Raw genomic sequence first — 21481 nt, 5'->3', positions numbered from 1 at the left:
TCTCCGACACGCTTGCCAAGCGTCTACCAATCGAACGGATTTAGTGACGTCGCTGAATCCGCAGCGTTTAAACGCTGCGGGTTCACATAGGTATTGTAATATTCAATTATATGTACGATCGTAATAAAAAATACGCAGCCCACGGCTCCGGGCGCAGGAGCGTCTGCGCGGCCACACCGCGGCGCGCTGCTATCTCCATCGGGCGCCTGCTGTGAGGGTGCCACCAAGTGACGCCAATCTTCGCCCTCACTCTCGTGCGGCCAAGTCACGCGCTTGGTAAATGTCAAGTGCCACGTTTCGGCCACTTGCATGTGGCTTTTGAATATAAAACCGCATTCTTGAAGGCCATTTTCCGAGCAATCTTTGACTTATAAGTCGATAATATATCGCGAACTGTTCGTTCAAGTCACTAGAGAAGTCACCGATTGCTATGGGTAGCAAACTTTGCAGTAAACAGATAAAAGAAATCACAAAATCTAGCGCCCATATCGCTAAAGTGGAAACACTGATAAAATACCAGCAAATTATAAACGCAAGTTTGATTTTGCGTTTTCACGGATGGTTAGTTTAACGGCCCAAACAAACAAGGGATGGTGGACTAAACTTGCTTTGGGCAGCCTAGCGATAGCTTTCTCAGCAATGACGGCTTGCAAGTAACGTCCCGCGGGCGTCTCGCACCGCAAAGTACGGAGTAACGCGTCATCTGCTACAGCACGTGGAGGCGAGGCCCGAAAGCATGGGATACGTTATAAGTAAATCGTACCTATGTGAACACACATTTGAGAGAAAACACGGCCTCAGCTGTTGTTTTGTTCTATGTGTGCAGCCGACAGTGCCCACCTTCACTTAAGTGTGTGCGCGTAGGGCGCGGATAAATGGTCTACTTTTCCTTTTCAATTCTGACTGCGGGGGGAAGGGGAGCACATCCCCCCGAACCGGTAGGTACACCTATGACAAGCACGGTGTCCCGCACGTACGGGCAAATGTAAACACATCTCACTCGATGACCAGGAGCACTCGCTGTCACAACGCTGACGTGAAGCCCGCTGGCAGCGAGAAGCGAACGCTTCGTGCTGCCCTAGTTTCACCGCGAGAACACCTTTCACGACCAAATAAGTAAAAGCAGTCTTGAAAGTTCTGGAAACCTCAATTGCACTATTGAGGTTCAATTGCCCTATTGACAGACCAAGTAGCCCGAAACAATGTCTAGATCAAGACTTTAAAGGCTACTGCAGACTTGCAAAGGTGGGGAAATTTACGAAGTATTACCGAGTAGATGTGTGCTATATAAATGCCAGTGATGAGTGCGCTGAAGAACCAGTGTGGCCGTGACTCCACGTGCAGCTGGTGGCGAGGCCAGATCTCTATTATCAGTGCTTCAAGCCGCTTTCTGTAGACCCGAGTGATCTTAGTTGAGACTCTGGGCGCACATGTTCCCGGATTTCAAAAGTGCCGGGTAAATGACCTACTTTTCCCCCCAAGCCCCAAGAGTGAAGGGGCAAGCCCCCCCCCCCCCCCCCCCGGTATATACGCCTATGCTGTCGCTGTCTGTGCGCGCTGTTAACCCTGTAAGACCGTCCAACAAGCCTGAGACACTGATGAAAGAGCACGCCTAAGAGCTGCTAAAGACTGCAACATCACCAGTCGTCGAAAATTTCAAGGCGTTTGCTTCACGGCTACCCATAAAGAATACAAGACTGAGTACGCACTTGGGAAATCACGAAAATTGATTTCTCCCAAGTCGGACTTGATATCTTTCATGAAGACGCATGAAACCGACGAGATTACACAAAACGTTTATTCACATAAAAGGTAAAACATAAGGTTCGTACGACAGGATTTTGGGGATTGAAGAAAGTGATAATGTGGCTGTAATCTTTTAAGACTAGGACTATTACTCGCTCAGTGGCGACAAGGTTAAACCTTCAAAAAATAGATTGGAGTTTAGTGGTTCAAGGCGGCAGGAGGGGAGGCCCCCGAAAACCAGCTTCAATGCACACCGCGACATTTCTCAATGCCGTGGCACAGAAGTAGATGGCAGTAGAGTTAACGATTAGGCAACGAGCGACATCGTTCGCCCTCATGAGCAACTATCTCGCCCTGTTCGCATACGCTGTAACGTAACCGCGGAACAAGGCACCATCACGACGCAAAGGGACAAAGCAACCGTTTATATATTACACCGACGCGCCTCTTGCTTAGTAAACGTGCGCACATGTACGCAAGCGCAGACATACGTACACACACTAACACAAAACATAAATGATATAAAAGCCCGTGAAACGCCCGTCATCTGCAACTGCAGGCAGGCAGCGCGGATTCACGTAAAAAGCATGAACACACTGGCGGGAGATTAATACTAGAAAAATCGACACACACTCAGCTTCTACGAAAATACAAATGCCGTTCTTTAATTACAGGTAAAAGTGCGAACGGCTCTAAAAAAAAATAGTATAGATGAGAATTAATAAGGTACTCCCAAACATGTTTTTTTTTCACGCGAAATACAAATAATAAGAAAGAACAAAACTTGCGTCATGTTAAGGGATATGACATGTCGGAGGCACATTGTTAAAGCAATAGAAAAGCCCCAAAAAGTAAATTTCAGCTTGAAAGGACACAAGGAAAGCAACGTGCGAATAAAAATATGAGCTCTAATGCAGAGTGCTTAACGAACGCTTGAAATACCCAACACTACAGTGTGATGTGTCGGATTTGCGCAAAAGTGTATGACGCTAAATAGGAAACTAGGTAGTTTTACAGTCAGCCGCACTCGCTGAATTATATATGTTGTAGCCCATTCGTTACGTGGCACCATTTCTCCACCTTGAACTGCAGGAGAAACTCGGTCCCAACTTTAACCTCACACCTGGCCGCCGATGAACGTAATCGTGCGTGCACCAAAAGTGGCAACCTGCATGTGCAGGGGGGCAATCATTGAGCAGATGTTTCATAATATTACCTTTGCGGCTAAAACCTGCCACTTAACAATGACATGGCATCGAAAAGAAACAGGCTGGACGCATATTACGCGTGAAAACCAGACAATCACAGATCAACGTTAGACAATTAGCCGCCACGAAAGAGTAAGTAAACTTTAACGAATTCGCAAGAAAGTTGCCATAGTAGCCAACCCAAATGCAAGCTGAAAACGTCAGATGCGACCAATAGAGCAGGAATATTCTCATTATAGCGGGTTAAATAATGGGGCGGTAGCTCTTTTTTACTAACTAGGAGCGCTCATTGCACGCCAGAGTTCAAAGCAACAACGCACGTAATGTACATCCGTAGAGACTTTTCTTTTTCTTTTCAAGTTGTGTGATCACGTTTGAACCACCTCGTTCGTGTCTCGTTTGCCTACAATATAGAGCACTGGTCCCTTCGTGGAAGGAAGGTAACAATGGCGGCGAGTTTGTGTCCTGCCTGCACGACAAAGTTGCGGCCCGCCACGCCAGCTGTTGTACTATACAGAAAGCTCCCGCTGCGCAGAAACAGCGACGATGACGTGGATCGGCACGCCCGTTTTCAGCTTTATTTACTCAGAGGCCGCGCAGGTATGCCAGTTCGCCATCTGCCCTGACATCGAGTACGGACAACGTGCGAGCGGCAAAGCGCAACACGAGTTTGACTAATGAAACGAGTCGACGACGCTGCGGCATGGATCACCCGACGGTGGCCGGCAACGCAGCAGACGGGTTTCGCTCAAGCCGCCCTGATCTTCAGCACTTCCTCGCAGACCCGCTTGTAGTGCCAAGCGTCACCGGTGAGGCGCTTTCGGCGAATTCCCAGCAGCTCGGGCTGCTGCACTTGGACCACCTCCAGCTCGAACGTCAGCTTCACCTTGCCCCACTCGTCGCGAACCTTGCCACGGAGGGTGTACCTGTAACGGCACGAAACAAAACACTGGCCAGCGTCAGCATTATAACTATAGTGCACATTAGCCAAAACATGCTGCAACAGAGAAGCATTAATGCTACACTTTGAACGGTTTAATAGCAGGAGACCCGCCCGGCGACACACAAGCTGTTTCGGAAAATGCGTTGGAAATTCCTTAATGATAAATAGTGAAGATACGATAACTGAGCGATTTCAAAGATTCTACAAAGGGGGTATACATATTAAGATGACTCGAGTTAGTAATTATATAATTCTGCAAATAACACTAATTAGCACTTTAATTGAGTGCACCAAACAACTGATCATAACGCACGACTTGAAGCCTGTGATCTGAGGAGTTCGTATACGTTCCCAGACATGCAAAATGGCAAAGCTGCCAATTCTTGCAGTGAGAAAAATTCCAGCCAATTTTACTAGGGAAAACAAAACTGGGGCCGTATTCACAAAGCTTCTTGTTCGTAAGTGCTCTCTGTCATCGGTTGTCCGCCTTCGCTAATATGTCTACATTCAAGATTGGCTAGAATTCGCTCTTACGAACAAGTCTAGCGTAAGAGCTTTTATTTATTTATTTTGTAAACGCGTTTATTAGTCACCGCGGCATTTGGGACCGACCGTTAGAGCAGGGCACGCGGACTCCCAGCACGAGCAGCGTTCCCCGTGCAAGAGCGTTGGAGAGAACCACCCACTATACCGTTTCAATCCTCCTCTACAATTTATTTATATTGTGAATAAGGGCCCTAAACTGCCGAAGGGCGCAGCTGTCACTTTAGCAGAAGCTCATGAGTGATGTGCCTGACCGTTGGGCGATCATGAAGCGAAAGAAGTCATAAATGAGGGCGCTCGCTTTTTCATGCTCACCCGACGGTGACGCGTAAATGGTTCCCTCACTCACGACCGCCTGCTAAAAACGTGACGGTTGCACATCCAAGGCAGGTAGCTAACGTCCACTCGGCATAAAACTCAGTAATATTGTTTTACGAACTACCTTATGAATTTCAGTTTTATCTCTTTGCATAAGGGTATGACTTAGTGGATGCTTCTCATGTGTTAAAATGCGGTAAGAGCATCGACAGGTCTCAATGAGTGGGAAAGAGGGATGACGTGCCTGGGTAACGGCCGGAGGACTCGCGGATTGCTCATGACGCGAAAACAAACATCAAGCTGTCTAAATGACAATAGCCGGAGTAGTTCCTTAAAAGTTTACGAATGGCTGTGCGGAAGGAATGTCGAACAAGCTTTTTTCTTCTTCATTTTTTGCTTTATGAGTATTTTAAGTTTGTTGTAGTGATGCGACTAATTCCCTGGGATAACGTTACACTCTAAAGAAGAAGCGTTAGCGTTACGAATGAAATAAAAACGAATGTCGAATAATAATTATGGGGTTTTACGTGCCAAAATCACTTTACGAGGCACGCCGTAGTGGAGGACTCCGGAAATTTCGACCACCTGGGAGAGAGAGGAGTACTTTAATGGGTTCTTTAACGTGCACCTAAATCTAAGTACACGAGTGTTCTCGCATTTCGCCCCCATCGAAATGCGGCCGCCGTAACGAATGTCGAATGAATCCGTTCAGCAATCATGAGCAGTACACGAGGTATGTAAGAAACAGCCTTACACCGCACATGGAATTGACAGGGAAGAAAAATATAGAAACACTAAAATTATATTTCACGAAAACTAAAAAAAAAAAAATGCTCCGTTTCAGATCTTGCACTGTAACGTTTAGCTTATGCCCGGCAAGTTGTTACCCTTCAGGGTGTCTAACAAGTTGACATTTCCAAATTCCCTGAGTTTTCCAGGTTTTCCCTGAGTGCCTTTGCAAATTTCCCTGAGTGATGCAGAACAACGTTTTATGTCAAGACGGGCTCAAACCATATCGCTTGATGCTGTCACTCTCTAGTAAGCTCATGAAAAACAAACAAGCGACTTAATCCAATTTGAATGCTAAGAAACAGTGTTTGTTATTCAAAATGAGAGCAGAAGGCAGGGGTTAGTAAAATGCACAGCAAATAAAGTGTCTTCGAAAAAAAAATTGCAAATGGAGTCGGGCATTCTCAAATAAAAATAAAAAGGAGATGCACGTAGAAGCAAATATTTTCGAATATGAGCTATTTCTATCAACTGATACCAAGCTCAGTGGTATGAGGCCCGAACTCTGTCACCAATTGAGATTCTCTCTCAACTGCTCGTAAGCCGACCTCAACTGCCCTGACATACTCTCCGCCTGTGCACGACGCCTGAGTTGTGTTTCACTGCTTTAAAGAGTTTATTTTGATGTGGATGAGGGACACCTGCATCTCGGCATCAGCCAAAACTTTGTTTTTTGAGCTCAAGCTCCTTCAAAACGGCGGCAGCAAGCTTCCTTTCCCGTCTGTTCCTGAATGCGTAGATCATTTCTGTTCTTGTCCTCCTTCCGCCACTCGTTCGCCCCAAGGACCGTTTGAAGCATCTTGGTCAGTTGCACAGTTCACGACCGATTTTTCGAACTCCCTAGGGGCCGCGAAAACGTCCGAAAAATCGGCCACTTAGAAAAAGATAAATGCATGTCATTTACTGCCCTTAGGGGCTGAAACCGCCACAGGCGCGTTCGAAAACGCTCTGAAGGCTTGTCGGTACACATATTAGGCATATCGGTTCTCGTACTGCGACAGGAAATACCGGGTGCACGTGAGTATAATTAAGGGATACATACTGTGTTCCGTGGCAATAGCCCACGCTTGTTATGCTTCACTGCAACACTTTTGCGTATGTTTCACCAAGTAACATACAGAGGCGAAGTAACAAGAGGCGAAGCTGACTTTCGGGAACCGGCATTATGCAACGCACCGTGTTTTCCAAGTTTCTAAGCCAATCGCGAGGACCACAAAGGCGGAGTCGGTGCCATTGCTGACAACGGCGAATTCTTTCAATGAAAAACACGACACCGAACGATAAAAAGCTTAATAGTGAACGTCGAAGCAGCTAAGCCTAGCGTTGCCGCAGTGGTGGCAACGGCTGCCAGCGGATCTGCGTGCGAGAGTGCCGGTACGAGGTGGCGAAGTAATCAAAACGGCAGCGGTGGTGCCTTTGATTATTGCCATTTCGGACCTGCGGTCACGACAAAACGTCCGGAAATTAGGACGGCGAAGAGTTCTTGCGTCCGAAATTTCACACGTTCTGATACCTTGACTCTATGGGGTACGTGGCGGTGCCGCGAAGCCGTCCAAATTATCGGGAATCCGGAAAGTCGGTCGTTGACTGCTTACTGGCAACTCCTCCAGCCGATGACAGGGCGTGAAAGACGATTCATTACGATTCCTGTATGTTGCTCGAGCCAGCATTACCACGACTTTCGACCCTTTCAATAAAATTGCCGCTAATTTTCCCTGATAGAGGCCCAAATTCCCTGCGTTCTCCCCGACTTTTTCCAGACTACTCAAAATCCCTGAGATTTCCAGGTTTTTCCGGTTGGTAGACACCCTGCCCTTAACAGTGCAAGTAGCGCTAAAGTATGCTCAAAAAGCAGGCTGATGACCAGCGACGTTTAGAAATTTATGGCTCCCGGTGTTTGAAAAGAGCGTAACCGGAAGCCAGCAAGCAGTAGACTCAAAACACATCTTTATGCAGTGCCCCCCCCCCCCACACACACACACACACAAAAAAAAAAAAGAAACGGTGTGGGGGCAACATGAGAACGCGAGCGTAACGGCAAAACAAAACAACAAATGACGCAAAGGAGGAACTGCTGCTCACGCGAAGGAAAACAGGGGACCAAACCGCAAGCAAGTGCGCGCGGGCGCCAATCCCATTTTCCCGCTGGCCAGCCCCTAATCACAGCGACAGGCGGCAAGCCTCGGCAGCTCGCGCGAAATCGGGCAAGACAGGTTCGCTCACTTCTACGAACAGGTAAAAAGAGAACCGGGGTCCGCATTTAACAAAAGGCCCGCGTAACAGGAGAATGTGTGGCCAGAAAAGCAGGTTCCGTTGAGAGAGAGAGAGAGAGAGAGAGAGGAAGAAGAAACGCGCTTCATCAAATTCCTCTCAAATTCAAGCACCAAGGGATGAAGGGGGCGCGCGGAGGAGGGTTGGGGAACGCGCATTAGCGAATCGACTTCATCCCGTGCGGCGGCAGATGGAGTCGCACGCAGAAGCCACGCGGCGGCCGTGCGCGTGCCATTATCAAGGCGACACGCTCCAAGAAATACGCCCGCGCCGAGCGCCCAAACCCCCCAGCATCCTTGCATCGCAGGAGGCCGCCAGCCACACGGCGGCGAAGATTTGCTCCAAGAGGGAAACAAGGGCTCCACGTTATCAGCCGCTGCCGCGGGAGGTTTGTTTGGAGCCGCCGTATCTCGGCGCACTGCTGCTGGGCGGGCGTATATACGCGCGCTCTAAAGCGGGCCGGCCCAGTTCGTGCGCAGATTGGCCTTCGCACGGCTCCGTGGTTTCTGCCTCTCTGATGTTTGCCCTTCGGTTAGGGCCTCCCGAGCAGCGATGGTTCGTGTGTGTGCCGGAACAATCGGGCCACAATCGGGAGCCCAGCCATTCCTTCGCTGCTCCGCAGCGCGAAATTAGCTCCTCGGGATCTGGTGAATCGAGCAACTCTACAAGGCTTACTCCCCGCCATTGTGTCCTCGTTCGCGCATTCCCTTCTCTCTCCCTCGCTAGCCCCCCAGGTCACAACTATATGACTAAGGTGCTGCCACGTTTTGCCGTACACCAATCGATTTTATGCGATTCAAACGCCGGGAGCTTGCTTCAGTTCTTCGAACAAGCAGCAAACCGTGGATTTCCGAGGGCATGACGCAAGCTTCGCTTACGATCGAACTGAAGGTCCCATATGCAGGGTATCCAGCTCCCCCCCTCGACCGCGCCATTTTTCAAAGGGCCACTCCGCAGTTCACGCAATAATAGGGGGGGGGAGAGAAGAGCCACAACGTGCTGCAGGCAAAAGCCCGCGCGGCGATTGTCAACAGGCCACCAACTGGAGGTGGATGAAGTAGCCCCGACCATCGGGTGGTCGTCCCTACATGGGGACGCCAAACAGCACGGCGCTACCGCAGAAAGATCCCGGGGTGTCCGACCCATAGACGCCATTTGCATTTGGACGCGCTCCGCTAGACAAGGCTGCGTACTGCCACTACCTCCCCCTTCCCCCTCCGCGCGCACCAGTCACATCAGTCGCGCATCACGTGACGCCCCTGCCCACCGTTAGGTCTCAAAGAGCGCTCGTTCATCACTGGCACAAGGGCCCAGCGACAATTATGACCCCTAAGGCAAGCATTTTGCAAACACTTCCTCGCCGCTGTTTGATGACATCACTAGACGCGAATGCGAAAGTGTTGCGCATTTCGCAACATGTGGGCAAAGGTGAACGCTGTGAATGCACCTTTATGGCGTAACCACGGCTCGCAGACATTTTTATTTCCAGTTCATTTACGAGACTGAAAACGGCCCCGTAATCTAGCTGCGTTGAGGCTGCGAGGGTAATACGTACGAAAATGACTGTCTATCCCATCTAGCCTGAAAAATACGTGTTAAGGGGGAAGTGCACCACACAAACAAAACGGCGGAAAAGAATAAGGCTAAAGCGTTTAAGGGCCCCTTGCCAGGCCCTATAGAAAATTTCGGTTATACACTGGAAGTTATGTGTCCTCTAGGGTGCGTTCTGCCACAATTTTTTCAAATCGGCTCATTAATAGCCGAGATAGAAATATTTCAGTGTCGCGAACCCATGATTTCATGCGGCGAGCTCCACTGCAAAGCGAGACACTCTCTCCACTTCACCCGTCTAGCCTCCGCAAGCGAAATTCCTTCCCTGCGTTCTCCCATACAGGACCTCGAAGATCGCGTGACGCATATGTCACGGGCCCCGCCTTCATTTTTTTTTTTCTCCTCGCTTTTTTTCGTTTCTTTGAGGCGCTGCGCACTTTCGCTGAAATGGGTTGGGAAACCAAATTTTGAGGCTATAAAATGTATGTTGTAGGCTGCTTCCGTATGCGAGGACACCCACAACGAGGTATTGGACGCTGCAAACATTTCAAAATAATTTTAATTCAGTTCCAAAAAGTCATTACAAGCTCCTTCTCGTGGTCGAAACCCATCGCTAGCGCGGCAGTTACTACGTCACAGAGGAGGAACGAAAATATTGACGTCATAGCACACTAGCACAAAAACGTGACGTATGATGAGTAGCGATGAAATGCCGATTACGGAGCCTGCTGAGCCCAGCGACCGAGCATAGCCTCCACTATGACCGAGCTACAGGCATATAGAAATCCTTTATAATGCAAAGAAGGGGTAAGGCGTGCAGACACGGACACAGGAGGAGAGAAGTGGACAACACGAACGCCGCACGGCGGCCCGCGAACGCCAAACTGCGTGCGGCGAGTTGCCGTGCCGGTAACGTGGACGGGCCTTTACACGTTGAGCGTAACACTAGCCGGCCGACTCCGAAAGGGACCAGGATATACGGCGTTCGTGTTGACCGCTTCTCTCCTCTTGTGTCCGTGTCTGAATGCAACTGCCCCTTCTTAGCATTATGAATCCTAACCAACTAGCTCAGCTTCCTGTCATTTTAAAAATCCTTTCTATATGCTACAGGCTTCTAGAACACTGTAACCGAGCTAACCCTGGCCCCGGGCTAACCGAGACATGCACAGTGCTGTCGCGGAGAGCAGTTGACGTAGCATGTGCCAGTCGCATAGTTCGGCAGCTCGGAGCGGTCTTTCGTTCGCTTGGCGTTTCTCAATGTGTAAAGGCCCGTCCACGTTATCGGCACGAAAACTCGCCGCACGCCGTTTGCCGTTCGCGGGCGGACCCGGGACCCATTTGTGCGGCAGCCGTACGGCGAAGCGGCCCATCACCGACCGTGGAGTGGTCACTCTGGCACCGACGGCAGCCTCAGTGCCGCTGATCGTTCGACGCCACCGATATCGTCGCTAGGCCTTTTCCGGTTCACTTCAAAGCTAAAGCTTACGGCGCTTCGGAATGAATCACCGACTCTCACAAGCCGCAATATTTTCTTAGCGTTGTTGTCGCTCTTCGCAATAATTATAATAATCCCGACATGCACTTCGAATCACCAGTTGTTCACCTCTGCTGGCAGAGCACGCATATGCGCGAGCAGACGACACAGCATAGTTTTACGTCACTATTTTTTGTGAACCACGTGACCAAGCCCTGTTGAGTTTCCTCTCCTACGACGTCATAGCATCACCTGGAGTCCAGAAACCGAAACCGAAATCGCTCGGTATAATAATGCTATTATTAAATTATTTATCGGGTATATATGAATCGCGCAGTGTGTATCGTGCTTCCTGAAGCAGTACGCAACGCTTGAATTGAAGAACGCATGAACAAAAATTTTCATGTCTCCACCCCTTGAAGGCGTTGCGCGCGAGCTGTCGTGATTATCTCGTTTCGCAAAGCGCACGATTTTGCGCTCTGTGCACAAGGACACATGACTAGCGGTATAATTCAGTGCGACACGAATACTGAGGCAGAACAAATGGATCGCAGAGCATGATCACGCGCTGGAACACGGTACAAAATGGCATAGTTTCGGCAGCTGCACACGTGACTGCACGACCGTGGGAACAAGCAGACGAAGCGGTAGTACATCTCTCTTGCTTCGGTGCGAGGTAAAACAAAACAAAAAAAAAAAACAAAAATAAACAGGTAGACATTCCGTTTGTGTGTTTTATTATTTCTCTAAACTTCAATTCGTCAATTCAAGCAACAGATGTTGCCTTGAATTATTCTTGAAGTCACGTGTCACCACGGACGACGTCACACTGCGGACACGAGTACGTAGGCGCAGGGACACGAGTACGTCACGGTCCGGCTTGGAACGCGGATGCCGCGAGGGAAACGGGAAACGACGTTCGGATTGATATTTCAGACCTTTCCGCGGCGCGTAGCGATGTATTCTTTGCAAGCACGATCGTTAGCGCGCATTGTAAGCCCTGCGCTTGTCAGCTCAATATAGCCAGACCTGGTGAGGGGCTCTTTAAGTGGCTCATACCTGCAATGGCCTTGAAAAAAAGCGCCGTCCGGTCCAATGGCACAATAACTATCATCATCAGTAATAACTCGTATCCCCTTAACCAAGCCTAAAATGCAATGATTCATCCCTCTCGTAATCCAGAGGCTACCAGCACTCAGAAAAGTGAAGCGTAAAGTGCATACATTCATTGGAATCACGCATACAGCGTACATAAACGCTGCATCTAGTCGAGTGGTGCAAAAAAAAAAAAAAGAAGAAAAAGCGACCTTCTGCATGGCTCATACCCCCGTAAGGCGGAGGCTACAAGCGCTAATCAAAGTCAAGCGAACAGTGCATACATTCATTGAAGTCACCCATACAACACACAGAATAGCATACGTTTCAAGCCCCTGCTGAAAGGATGCATCGTTAAGTCGAAGAGAAACGTCGTTGGCGCGAGTCTGACTCCGCTATACGAGCGCAGGCAGCCGCAGTTAAGCGTCGAAAATGAGCCAAGGAAGACGAGCTGCGAAAGCAGCAACGCGACGATGCGAGACGGCGCATCATGAAGTGTGCAGCAGACTTTCGCCTTCACGTGTTACAGGAGTGTAACAAGCGGTCGAACTTTTTCTGTGACAATAGCAGCGTTTCAAGGTGTGCTTGCGTTTTTGGGTACGCTGGTTGCCTCAGTGCAAGTTCATATTCGCGTTCACGGCACTAGTTTTAGCTGATAACCACATTCGCCGTCAGCACAATGGTGCCGTCTATCACTTTTCCTTGGCGTCTGCATGGCCAGGTCCAAAATGAATGTTATCCCTATCCCAGGGATGTATACGAAATGATAACGCCGACTAAGGTCAAACCACATACAAGCAATGACCATCTTCATCGATACTTTTTGGGCGCGAGCTGGTTCATCATGAAACATATGGGTAACAGCGCGAACAGACGACCACAAGAAGGGAGACACGTACACACAAGCGCTGTGTGTGTATGTGCTTGTGTGTACGAGTCTCCCTTCTTGTGGTCATCTGCGCTGTTACCCATATGTTTCAATGGCCACCTTGGCGGCGATATAGTATTCCGTCAGTCACGGAATAAGCCGCACGAAGAAGGTTTCCGGAAAAACGGCGCGCTGACGTCCCAAACAAGCCGTAAGACTTCTGGTTAAAAGAGAAAAGGGGACCTACGTTACAGCACTCGACTAGCCTACAAATGATACAAACTGGAATGACAACACGGAAATCAAGCAATATAATAGAAGACACCAGCCTCGACTATCTTCCAGACTAACGTAAAGAAAGCACTGCTCAGCTCCTTTCGCCTATCGGTAGCAGCGACTCGTGCCGCTGAAAGTGACAGCGCAGCGTGTCACGGGTGAGTCGCCACCGAGAGCGAGCGACAGCCGAAGAGTGCGTGCTCCTCAAGGCGGCCAGAGTGAATGTTGGTCGCGTGCCTATATACCCGAACACAACAAACTCCCGTAGAAAAGCGGTACATGCAGGCACGAGAACTTATCGCACACGTCCCGAGCACGCGCACGAAACACCATAGGAGCGGCGCGGGCGCGCGCGCACACACATAGCTTGGCCTCTCGACATAAGGCCGCGCCGCGATTGCTGAGACAATGGGCGCGCGCAAGCGCGCCGGCGCTTTTTTTCTCACGCACGGCGCGGTCGGCGGCGCTCCCGAAAAGGCAGGGGGCGGAAATCATTTGCCTCGGAGCCCGGGTGTCGGGATCCAGGTAACGCTACATCCGTCAGGCGCGACTCTGATCGATGCAGCGTCGCGCTCAGAGACAGCTTCTCCGAAGCGGGACGCGGGCACCGCCGTCGTTACGGGGGAAGGGGGGGTCGGCAGCTACTTTCCCCACCGTCTCCCTTCTTCTTTGACTCCCATTTGCGGAAGAAAAAAAGTTTCATTTAAAGCACCTGCGGCAACGGTTCCTATACTTTTGTTCCTTCGCTCCGGCATCGTCGTCGTCAAAGGCTGCGCTCCCATCTTATGCAGCCACCGCTGCCGGGGGAACTCGTATAGCGGGTGGGTGTCGCGCGACCTGTGGAAATCATTCCAGAGAAGAGGACTCGAGGAACGCAGGTAAACAGCAGGGGGGCGACGCTTCGGAGGCGACACGGGGCCAGAAACGGCGGATACTCCGAACTCCGCAGCTGTCCGGGGCCTTTGTTTCGCCTTTTAGACTCGACTGAAGCATTCCTCGTCGTACCCATCTACTTACAGCGATGCGCGAGACTTTTCGAAAACACTGGAATAGTGTCATCCGTTGTGACGGAGGCAAATAAAACAAATGTGAAAAAATATACATGAGGAAATTCAAATCCAGAGTGTAACGTTACACTGAAGTGCGGGCAAAAAATGCAACATAGACGCAGAATAAGAGGTAATAAAAGTACATATAACAAACATAAATGGTATTCGTCCCGAAGTCGTACTATGAAAAAAAAATAATCTGGTATAGGCTGTTCCTGATACATACATATCAGGGACGCAGCCGCAGCGGGGTACGCGAGTCGTCTTGTGCGTGTTGCAGAGGTTGTATATGCACTACAGGCGATATGGGGTACATAAATGACGTAACCAAACACACAAGTTCGCGCATTCACGCATTAGAAAGCTTACATGCTTAACTTATGTTAATGCTAGTGGAGGTCTTACGGTATAATTTTACAATCGAACTCATGCCCTATTCATATAGTGGGCTCGTTTGCTTTGCAGAGGGTTGTTTGGGCGCTAAGGTACAGAAATGACCCCCCTATATACTGGTGGCACCCGAGACCACGCCGCATCCGTAGATGGTTGGGGTTCCTGCATGCACTGGCCTCAATCTACTGCGCTTGCGCTCCCTGTGGAAACGGACATGTTCCGCCGTGGTATCCCCCTGTCTTGCTGCCCGAGTCTCTTCACGCCATTTCTGGATCGTATACGTGTCGAACGCGGAGGCGCCCTAGCCTAGCAAGCGTGAAATTTCTGCAACGTATTGCACACTTACAGGCCTTATAATTCCTGATGAGCACAGGTTTGAGTTTCATGGAGTATGCCTATACTAGTGCCGAATGAGCTCTCTCAAACGCAGCCACTCCCGCTCGGATCAACAAACGTATACGGCCGAGCTATGCCTCTCTCCGAACGCCGAGCGAAATTCTAAGTTTAGCTCCGATCGCGTCATGCGTGCACGCGACCCATGTATGATCGAGTAATGTCTTATTTTCTCTCTACAACGATACCAAGGTACACCGCGCGTGGGTAGTACGGTTGCAAAGGCATAGGCGACAATAGTACTAAATGTTTTCGTTACATGCGGTTTTAGCAAGCGACCCCATATGCCAACCGAACTGAAAGACATTTCATGTCAGAAAAAAGGGCAAAGACAACGTTGCGCCGACATATGGCGATGCGCCATCGCAGCACCTGACATAAATGTACCAGAGGAAATTTCGACGAGTTACATAATAAGGGTGTCGCGAATTTCAACGCCTTGATCTGCATATACATGCGATGTGTGCACTTGCGCGTATTTGTGCATTTTCCTTTTGATCGAATTGTGATCGCAGATACTTCGTGCAATCACCTTCAGTGCATGCAATGCCACCCGATCCGTAATCTCTCGATAATTTTTTTTAGAACCGTAACCACGTTACTTTTCTTTTGGGAGCTAACCGAAATACGAACGCGACGTAATCCGCAGGACTGCGCCTCCTGGCTAAGAGGACAGTTCCGCAATATTCTCAGCGATCGGCAACCTTTCTTTCTTTTGTTGTAATACTAAGATCGATTTTCTTGCCGAGGCAGTCTGTCCAAAAAACAAAATTTTCTCATTAAGATTAAAAACGACCAGGACATACGCTCGGTCTATCTTCTTAACACACCCGGAAAAATAGACGAAGAAACAACAGCAAAAAATAGTCAGCAGCAATAGGAGGAAAAAAAAAAAAGGAACGAGAAACTAGGCCAGAACATAGCCCCGGCAATTCTCTAAATAAGCGATAGCATACTTTTAATGTGGTGATGGTGACGCCTCGACAGCTGCGCGCGCGTGCATCACGGGCGACCTTGCATACACATTTACTAATGCGACGGTTATTTACGAAGTATACCTCACAAACTTAGGATTTCGTTAACACTGCGACGCGCACCAAAGTGGGTGAACTGTCAAGATAATACGAACGCATAAAAAAAATGGTGAGAGAGAGAGAGAGAGAGAGAGAGAGAGAGAGAGAGAGAGAGAGAGAGAGAGAGAGAGAGAGAGATAATCAGGAGAATAGAAGAAGAAATTAATTTATAGCAGAAGAACCGAGCTGGAGGTCGCGGGTTCGATCCTGGCCGCGGCAGTCGCATTTCGATGAGGGCGAAATAAAAAAGAAATCATAGCATTATTCTCCAATCCACGTTTTGCGACGCCGACCTGCGCATGCGCAGCATCCTAGCGGCTGAGGACCGAATCGATTTGGCAGGCGTACGGCCGGACTCTACTCTCTCCTACGAGTGAGCCGGGGCCGGCCGTGGCGGGCGCTGTACTTGTCAGTTGAATAGAGCGCAAGCCGCTTCTCTTTAACTCTTACAGACGGGCACATATCCGTATCTGGCCGTTCTACACGAAGTTTCATCATCATCATCATCATCATCATCATCATCATCATCAGCCTAGTTATGCCCACTGCAGGGCAAAGGCCTCTCCCATACTTCTCCAACTACCCCGGTCATGTACTAATTGCGGCCATGTTGTGCCTGCAAACGTCTTAATGTCATCCGCCCACCTAACTTTCTGCCGCCCCCTGCTACGCAGCCCTTCCCTTGGAATCCAGTCCGTAACCCTTAGTGACCATCGGTTATCTTCCCTCCTCATTACATGTCCGGCCCATGCCCATTTCTTTTTCTTGATTTCAACTAAGATGTCGTTTACCCGCGTTTGTTGCCTCACCCAATCTGCTCTTTTCTTATCCCTTAACGTCACACCCATCATTCTTCTTTCCATAGCTCGTTGCGTCGTCCTCGATTTCAGCAGAACCCTTTTCGTAAGCCTCCAGGTTTCTGCCCCATATGTGAGTACTGGTAACACACAGCTGTTATACACTTTCCTTTTGAGGGATAGTGGCAACCTGCTGTTCATGATTTGAGAATGCCTGCCAAACGCACCCCAGCCCATTCTTATTCTGGTTATTTCAGTCTCATGATCCGGATCCGTGGTCACTACCTGCCCTAAGTAGATGTATTCCCTTACCCCTTCCAGTGCTTCGCTACCTATCGTAAACTGCTGTTCTCTTCCGAGCCTGTTAAACAATACTTTAGTTTTCTGCAGATTAATTTTCAGACCCACCCTTCTGCTTTGCCTCTCCAGGTCAGTGAGCATGCATTGCAATTGGTCTCCTGAGTTACTAAGCAAGGCAATATCATCAGCGAATCGCAAGTTGCTAAGGTATTCTCCATCAACTTTTATCCCCAATTCTTCCCACTCCAGGCCGCTGAATACCTCCTGTAAACATGCTGTGAATAGCATTGGAGATATCGTATCTCCCTGTCTGACGCCTTTCTTTATAGGGATTTTGTTGCTTTCTTTGTGGAGGACTACGGTGGCTGTGGAGCCGCTATAGATATCTTCCAGTATCTTTACATATGGCTCATCTACACCCTGATTCCGTAATGCCTCCATGATTGCTGAGGTTTCGACTGAATCAAACGCTTTCTCGTAATCAATGAAAGCTATATATATAAGGGTTGGTTATATTCTGCACATTTCTCTATCACTTGATTGATAGTGTGAATATGGTGTATTGTTGAGTAGCCTTTACGGAATCCTGCCTGGTCCTTTGTTTGACAGAAGTCTAAGGTGTTCCTGATTCTATTTGTGATTACCTTAGTAAATACTTTGTAGGCAACGGACAGTAAGCTGATCGGTCTATAATTTTTCAAGTCTTTGGCGTCCCCTTTCTTATGGATTAGGATTATGTTAGCGTTCTTCCAAGATTCCGGTACGCTCGAGGTTATGAGGCATTGCGTATACAGGGTGGCCAGTTTACCCCGACGTAAATCGCGACGACGCCTGCCAGTCCTGCGGGCAGCCCTCCACTATAGCACACATGCTCTGGAAGTGCGGGTCGAGGTACCCCAAGTTCACCAAGGAGGAGTGAGACTCGCTTCTGCGTTGTCCCGCTCCTACAAGCAAATCCTGACTGTCCGGCGTACCAGCGACCGGGCCGGTGGGCTAGACCTGCCGGTTCCGACGTGAGACTAGCCGGGTGCGCGACGAGTTCACGTCGTCGCCGGACCTCCAATAAAGTTATTTCACTCACTTGTCAGCCTCGTCATTCTCGCTGCCGCGCGCACGCAACACCTCTCGAACATTATTGCCATCGAAATTTGGCACGATACCAATGTCGTGTGCCGCTTACGGCTGCACCTCCCGTGACCATCCCAGCAGGACAGTGCGGTTTTTCAGATTTCCGTCGGTAAAACGAGATCGACAGCACCGTGAAGCCTGGATTAGGGCTGTGAAGCGGCAGGATGCGCAAGGGCGTCCATGTGGCAGCCGTCAGCAGCATCTCGACTGTGCGGGAAGCACTTTGTGACAGGTATGTATTGGCATATGTAGTTTATGGCATATGTCGTTACTGACTCATACCAATAACCTCGACAAAGATGAAAATGTATGTTTGAGATAGCGAAACAAACGATCTCTGAGCTCGCGCGAGCCGGCTGAGCGAAACGCGAAGTGTGTGTGTGTGTGTGTGTGTGTGTGTGTGTGTGTGTGTGTGTGTGTGTGTGTGTGTGTGTGTGTGTGTGTGTGTGTGTGTGTGTGTGTGTGTGTGTGTGTGTGTGTGTGTGTGTGTGTGTGTGTGTGTGTGTGTGTGTGTGTGTGTGTGTGTGTGTGTGTGTGTGTGTGTGTGTGTGTGTGTGTGTGTGTGTGTGTGTGTGTGTGTGTGTGTGTGTGTGTGTGTGTGTGTGTGTGTGTGTGTGTGTGTGTGTGTGTGTGTGTGTGTGTGTGTGTGTGTGTGTGTGTGTGTGTGTGTGTGTGTGTGTGTGTGTGTGTGTGTGTGTGTGTGTGTGTGTGTGTGTGTGTGTGTGTGTGTGTGTGTGTGTGTGTGTGTGTGTGTGTGTGTGTGTGTGTGTGTGTGTGTGTGTGTGTGTGTGTGTGTGTGTGTGTGTGTGTGTGTGTGTGTGTGTGTGTGTGTGTGTGTGTGTGTGTGTGTGTGTGTGTGTGTGTGTGTGTGTGTGTGTGTGTGTGTGTGTGTGTGTGTGTGTGTGTGTGTGTGTGTGTGTGTGTGTGTGTGTGTGTGTGTGTGTGTGTGTGTGTGTGTGTGTGTGTGTGTGTGTGTGTGTGTGTGTGTGTGTGTGTGTGTGTGTGTGTGTGTGTGTGTGTGTGTGTGTGTGTGTGTGTGTGTGTGTGTGTGTGTGTGTGTGTGTGTGTGTGTGTGTGTGTGTGTGTGTGTTTGGGGGGGGGGTTGCTATCATCTCAGTGCGGCCGCCGCTAGAACGCAGTCATTTCGCAATTTTACACCGTGCATACTTAGAGCTTTATAAACGCTCAGCGAACGCTCGTGATGCCGGCCAAGTCGGAGCCAAGCGCGCCTGCACTGCCGGGCTGACGTGTGAAACAGTGTGCACTGTGGAAGTAGCTGATGGTGCTAGTTTGCGATCATTTCTAGTTGTCGTTTCGTCAATCTTGTCGGCACTAATATTTACTTGCAGAAGTGTTATGTTCGTTTAGCGAATCGTGATGCAGTACGGTATGTACAAGGCTCATTTTCCCGTGCGGCGTCTTCTGGAGTCGAGTGGCGCGTCTTATTGTGTAACTAACACATGTCGGTGCGCCTTCGCTGTCGCCCAGACATTAGGATTTCACACCGACGCTATTTGTGCACACCATAGAGTTTCATATTAGTATACCTAGAGGGAAATCTGGCGCTGCGATCATTCAACCATCATGGAAATGATGGGAAGTAGAGGCTTCGGATTGGCATTCTTTTGACTGGCAAACTAGTCTACAAGTATTTTTTGGCAGTTTTGGTTTCGCGTCAAGCGCAGTTGCTATAACCTGCAGTGGGACAGTGCAACGCAAAGCTCTCTGCCTTTGTTATGTTGCTCGAAGTGGCGATAGCGTGCTGGACCAGCGACTGGGACGATGTTTGTGTCGCGGTGTGGTGTCGAAGCCCTGACGAGAAAGCGACGGCATCGTAAACGTTGAAAGAACACGTTTTGAGCGTTTGGACCTTGGTTTGTTAAGTGTGTTAGGTTGGCCCTGTAGCGTTACGTGCTTTTATGAAACTTCAGAATAGGAAAAAGAAGACACTACTGATACAAAAAAATATAAATTATGGGGTTTTACGTGCCAAAACCACTTTCTGATTATGAGGCACGCCGTAGTGGAGGACTCCGGAAATTTCGACCACCTGGGGTTCTTTAACGTGTACCTAAATTTAAGTACACGGGTGTTTTCGCATTTCGCCCCCATCGAAATGCGGCCGCCGTGGCCGGGTTTCGATCCCGCGACCTTGTGCTCAGCAGCCTAACACCATAGCCACTGAACAACCACGGCGGGTACTACTGATACAAGACATCTACAGTTGTACTTCTAGTGGCTTCACAATCAAATTTTATTGAGGGCTTCATTATGCATTGCTCGTTTATGTGCTCATGGAAATGCGTGTTTTAGGACTTTGAGAACACAAACTTACTTGTGGTAGGAAAGGTTGCTGCTTCCTGGCTGTAGTCTAGTGTCGCAAAATGGGTAAGTGCAAAGCCACGCCATAACGCTTCGGAAGCGGTACGTCAATATAATATATAATGAAGCATACTCGTAGGAGGCCGCAAGCGTCCTAGCTAGCACTGCAGCAGATGTGCTTAAAAGTACTTGAAGACGTTCAGCAATCGTGACAGCCGACGCAGCCTTTCGAAAGAGCGAGAGAGTTCGCAAGTGTCTGTCGTCTGCGAGAAAAGTCTTGCGTTTGCTGCGAGCAGGCGTCGTAGAAGACGACACTTGTAGCATTCCGCTCAAGGGCGCAACACTTTCTCACAATACAACATGTTTATTTCCATAAATACTTGATGAGTAAATTTGTATAAGTACATGCACGGTTGTTATTGCTGTTGCAAAAATAAATAGATAATTATTCTCTGGCGTTAAATCCGGAACAGAATGGCACAAGAATGCATACCCTGGTGTGTCCTGGTGATAAACCATAGTAAACCATGCTTCCATCTCAAAGTGATACAAAGTTTATGTAGCGTGTTGTACATTATATAACATACTGCAGAAAGAAAATTAGGTTTTACGCGATAATATTTGAGTATAGCTTTGTTTGCTGCGCCGCAAGCAAACGCCACTAGTCTAAAGATCGAAGTCAATCCGAAGCCTGTACTTCCCATCATTTCCATGTAGGTTGAGGCAACGCTCATGAGGGCCCGCATAGACAATAGCGCCACATTTACCTCTATGGTATTTATTTAGAAACTCTATGGTGCACACGGACCAGTAAAAGAAAAGGGGGCGGGGGGGAGACGCGGTCGACCGCTTTGTTCGTATCGCGGCGCGTTCTAAGAGGAAGACAGGTGCTTGTGGGACACCTGTCTTCCACAGGAGGTATCACCGATTCTGGGCATTCTGAT

At 49.2% G+C, this 21481-nt stretch overlaps 1 protein-coding gene across 1 annotated transcript in view; it reads right to left on the bottom strand.

Annotated features, from left to right (window-relative positions):
- Nucleotides 1-1775: 1775 nt before the first annotated feature.
- The window catches only part of LOC142578563 (maternal embryonic leucine zipper kinase-like), a 164955-nt gene continuing 145249 nt past the window's right edge, over nucleotides 1776-21481 (bottom strand). The window contains exon 15 of the mRNA XM_075687946.1: nucleotides 1776-3880. Coding sequence (XP_075544061.1) covers nucleotides 3703-3880 — 178 coding nt within the window. The 3' untranslated portion in view covers nucleotides 1776-3702. The remainder of the gene's footprint in view (nucleotides 3881-21481) is intronic.

The sequence above is a fragment of the Dermacentor variabilis genome, chromosome 1, assembly GCF_050947875.1.
Source record: "Dermacentor variabilis isolate Ectoservices chromosome 1, ASM5094787v1, whole genome shotgun sequence".
Lineage (NCBI taxonomy): Eukaryota > Metazoa > Arthropoda > Arachnida > Ixodida > Ixodidae > Dermacentor > Dermacentor variabilis.
This window is presented reverse-complemented; position numbering and strand designations above follow the sequence as displayed.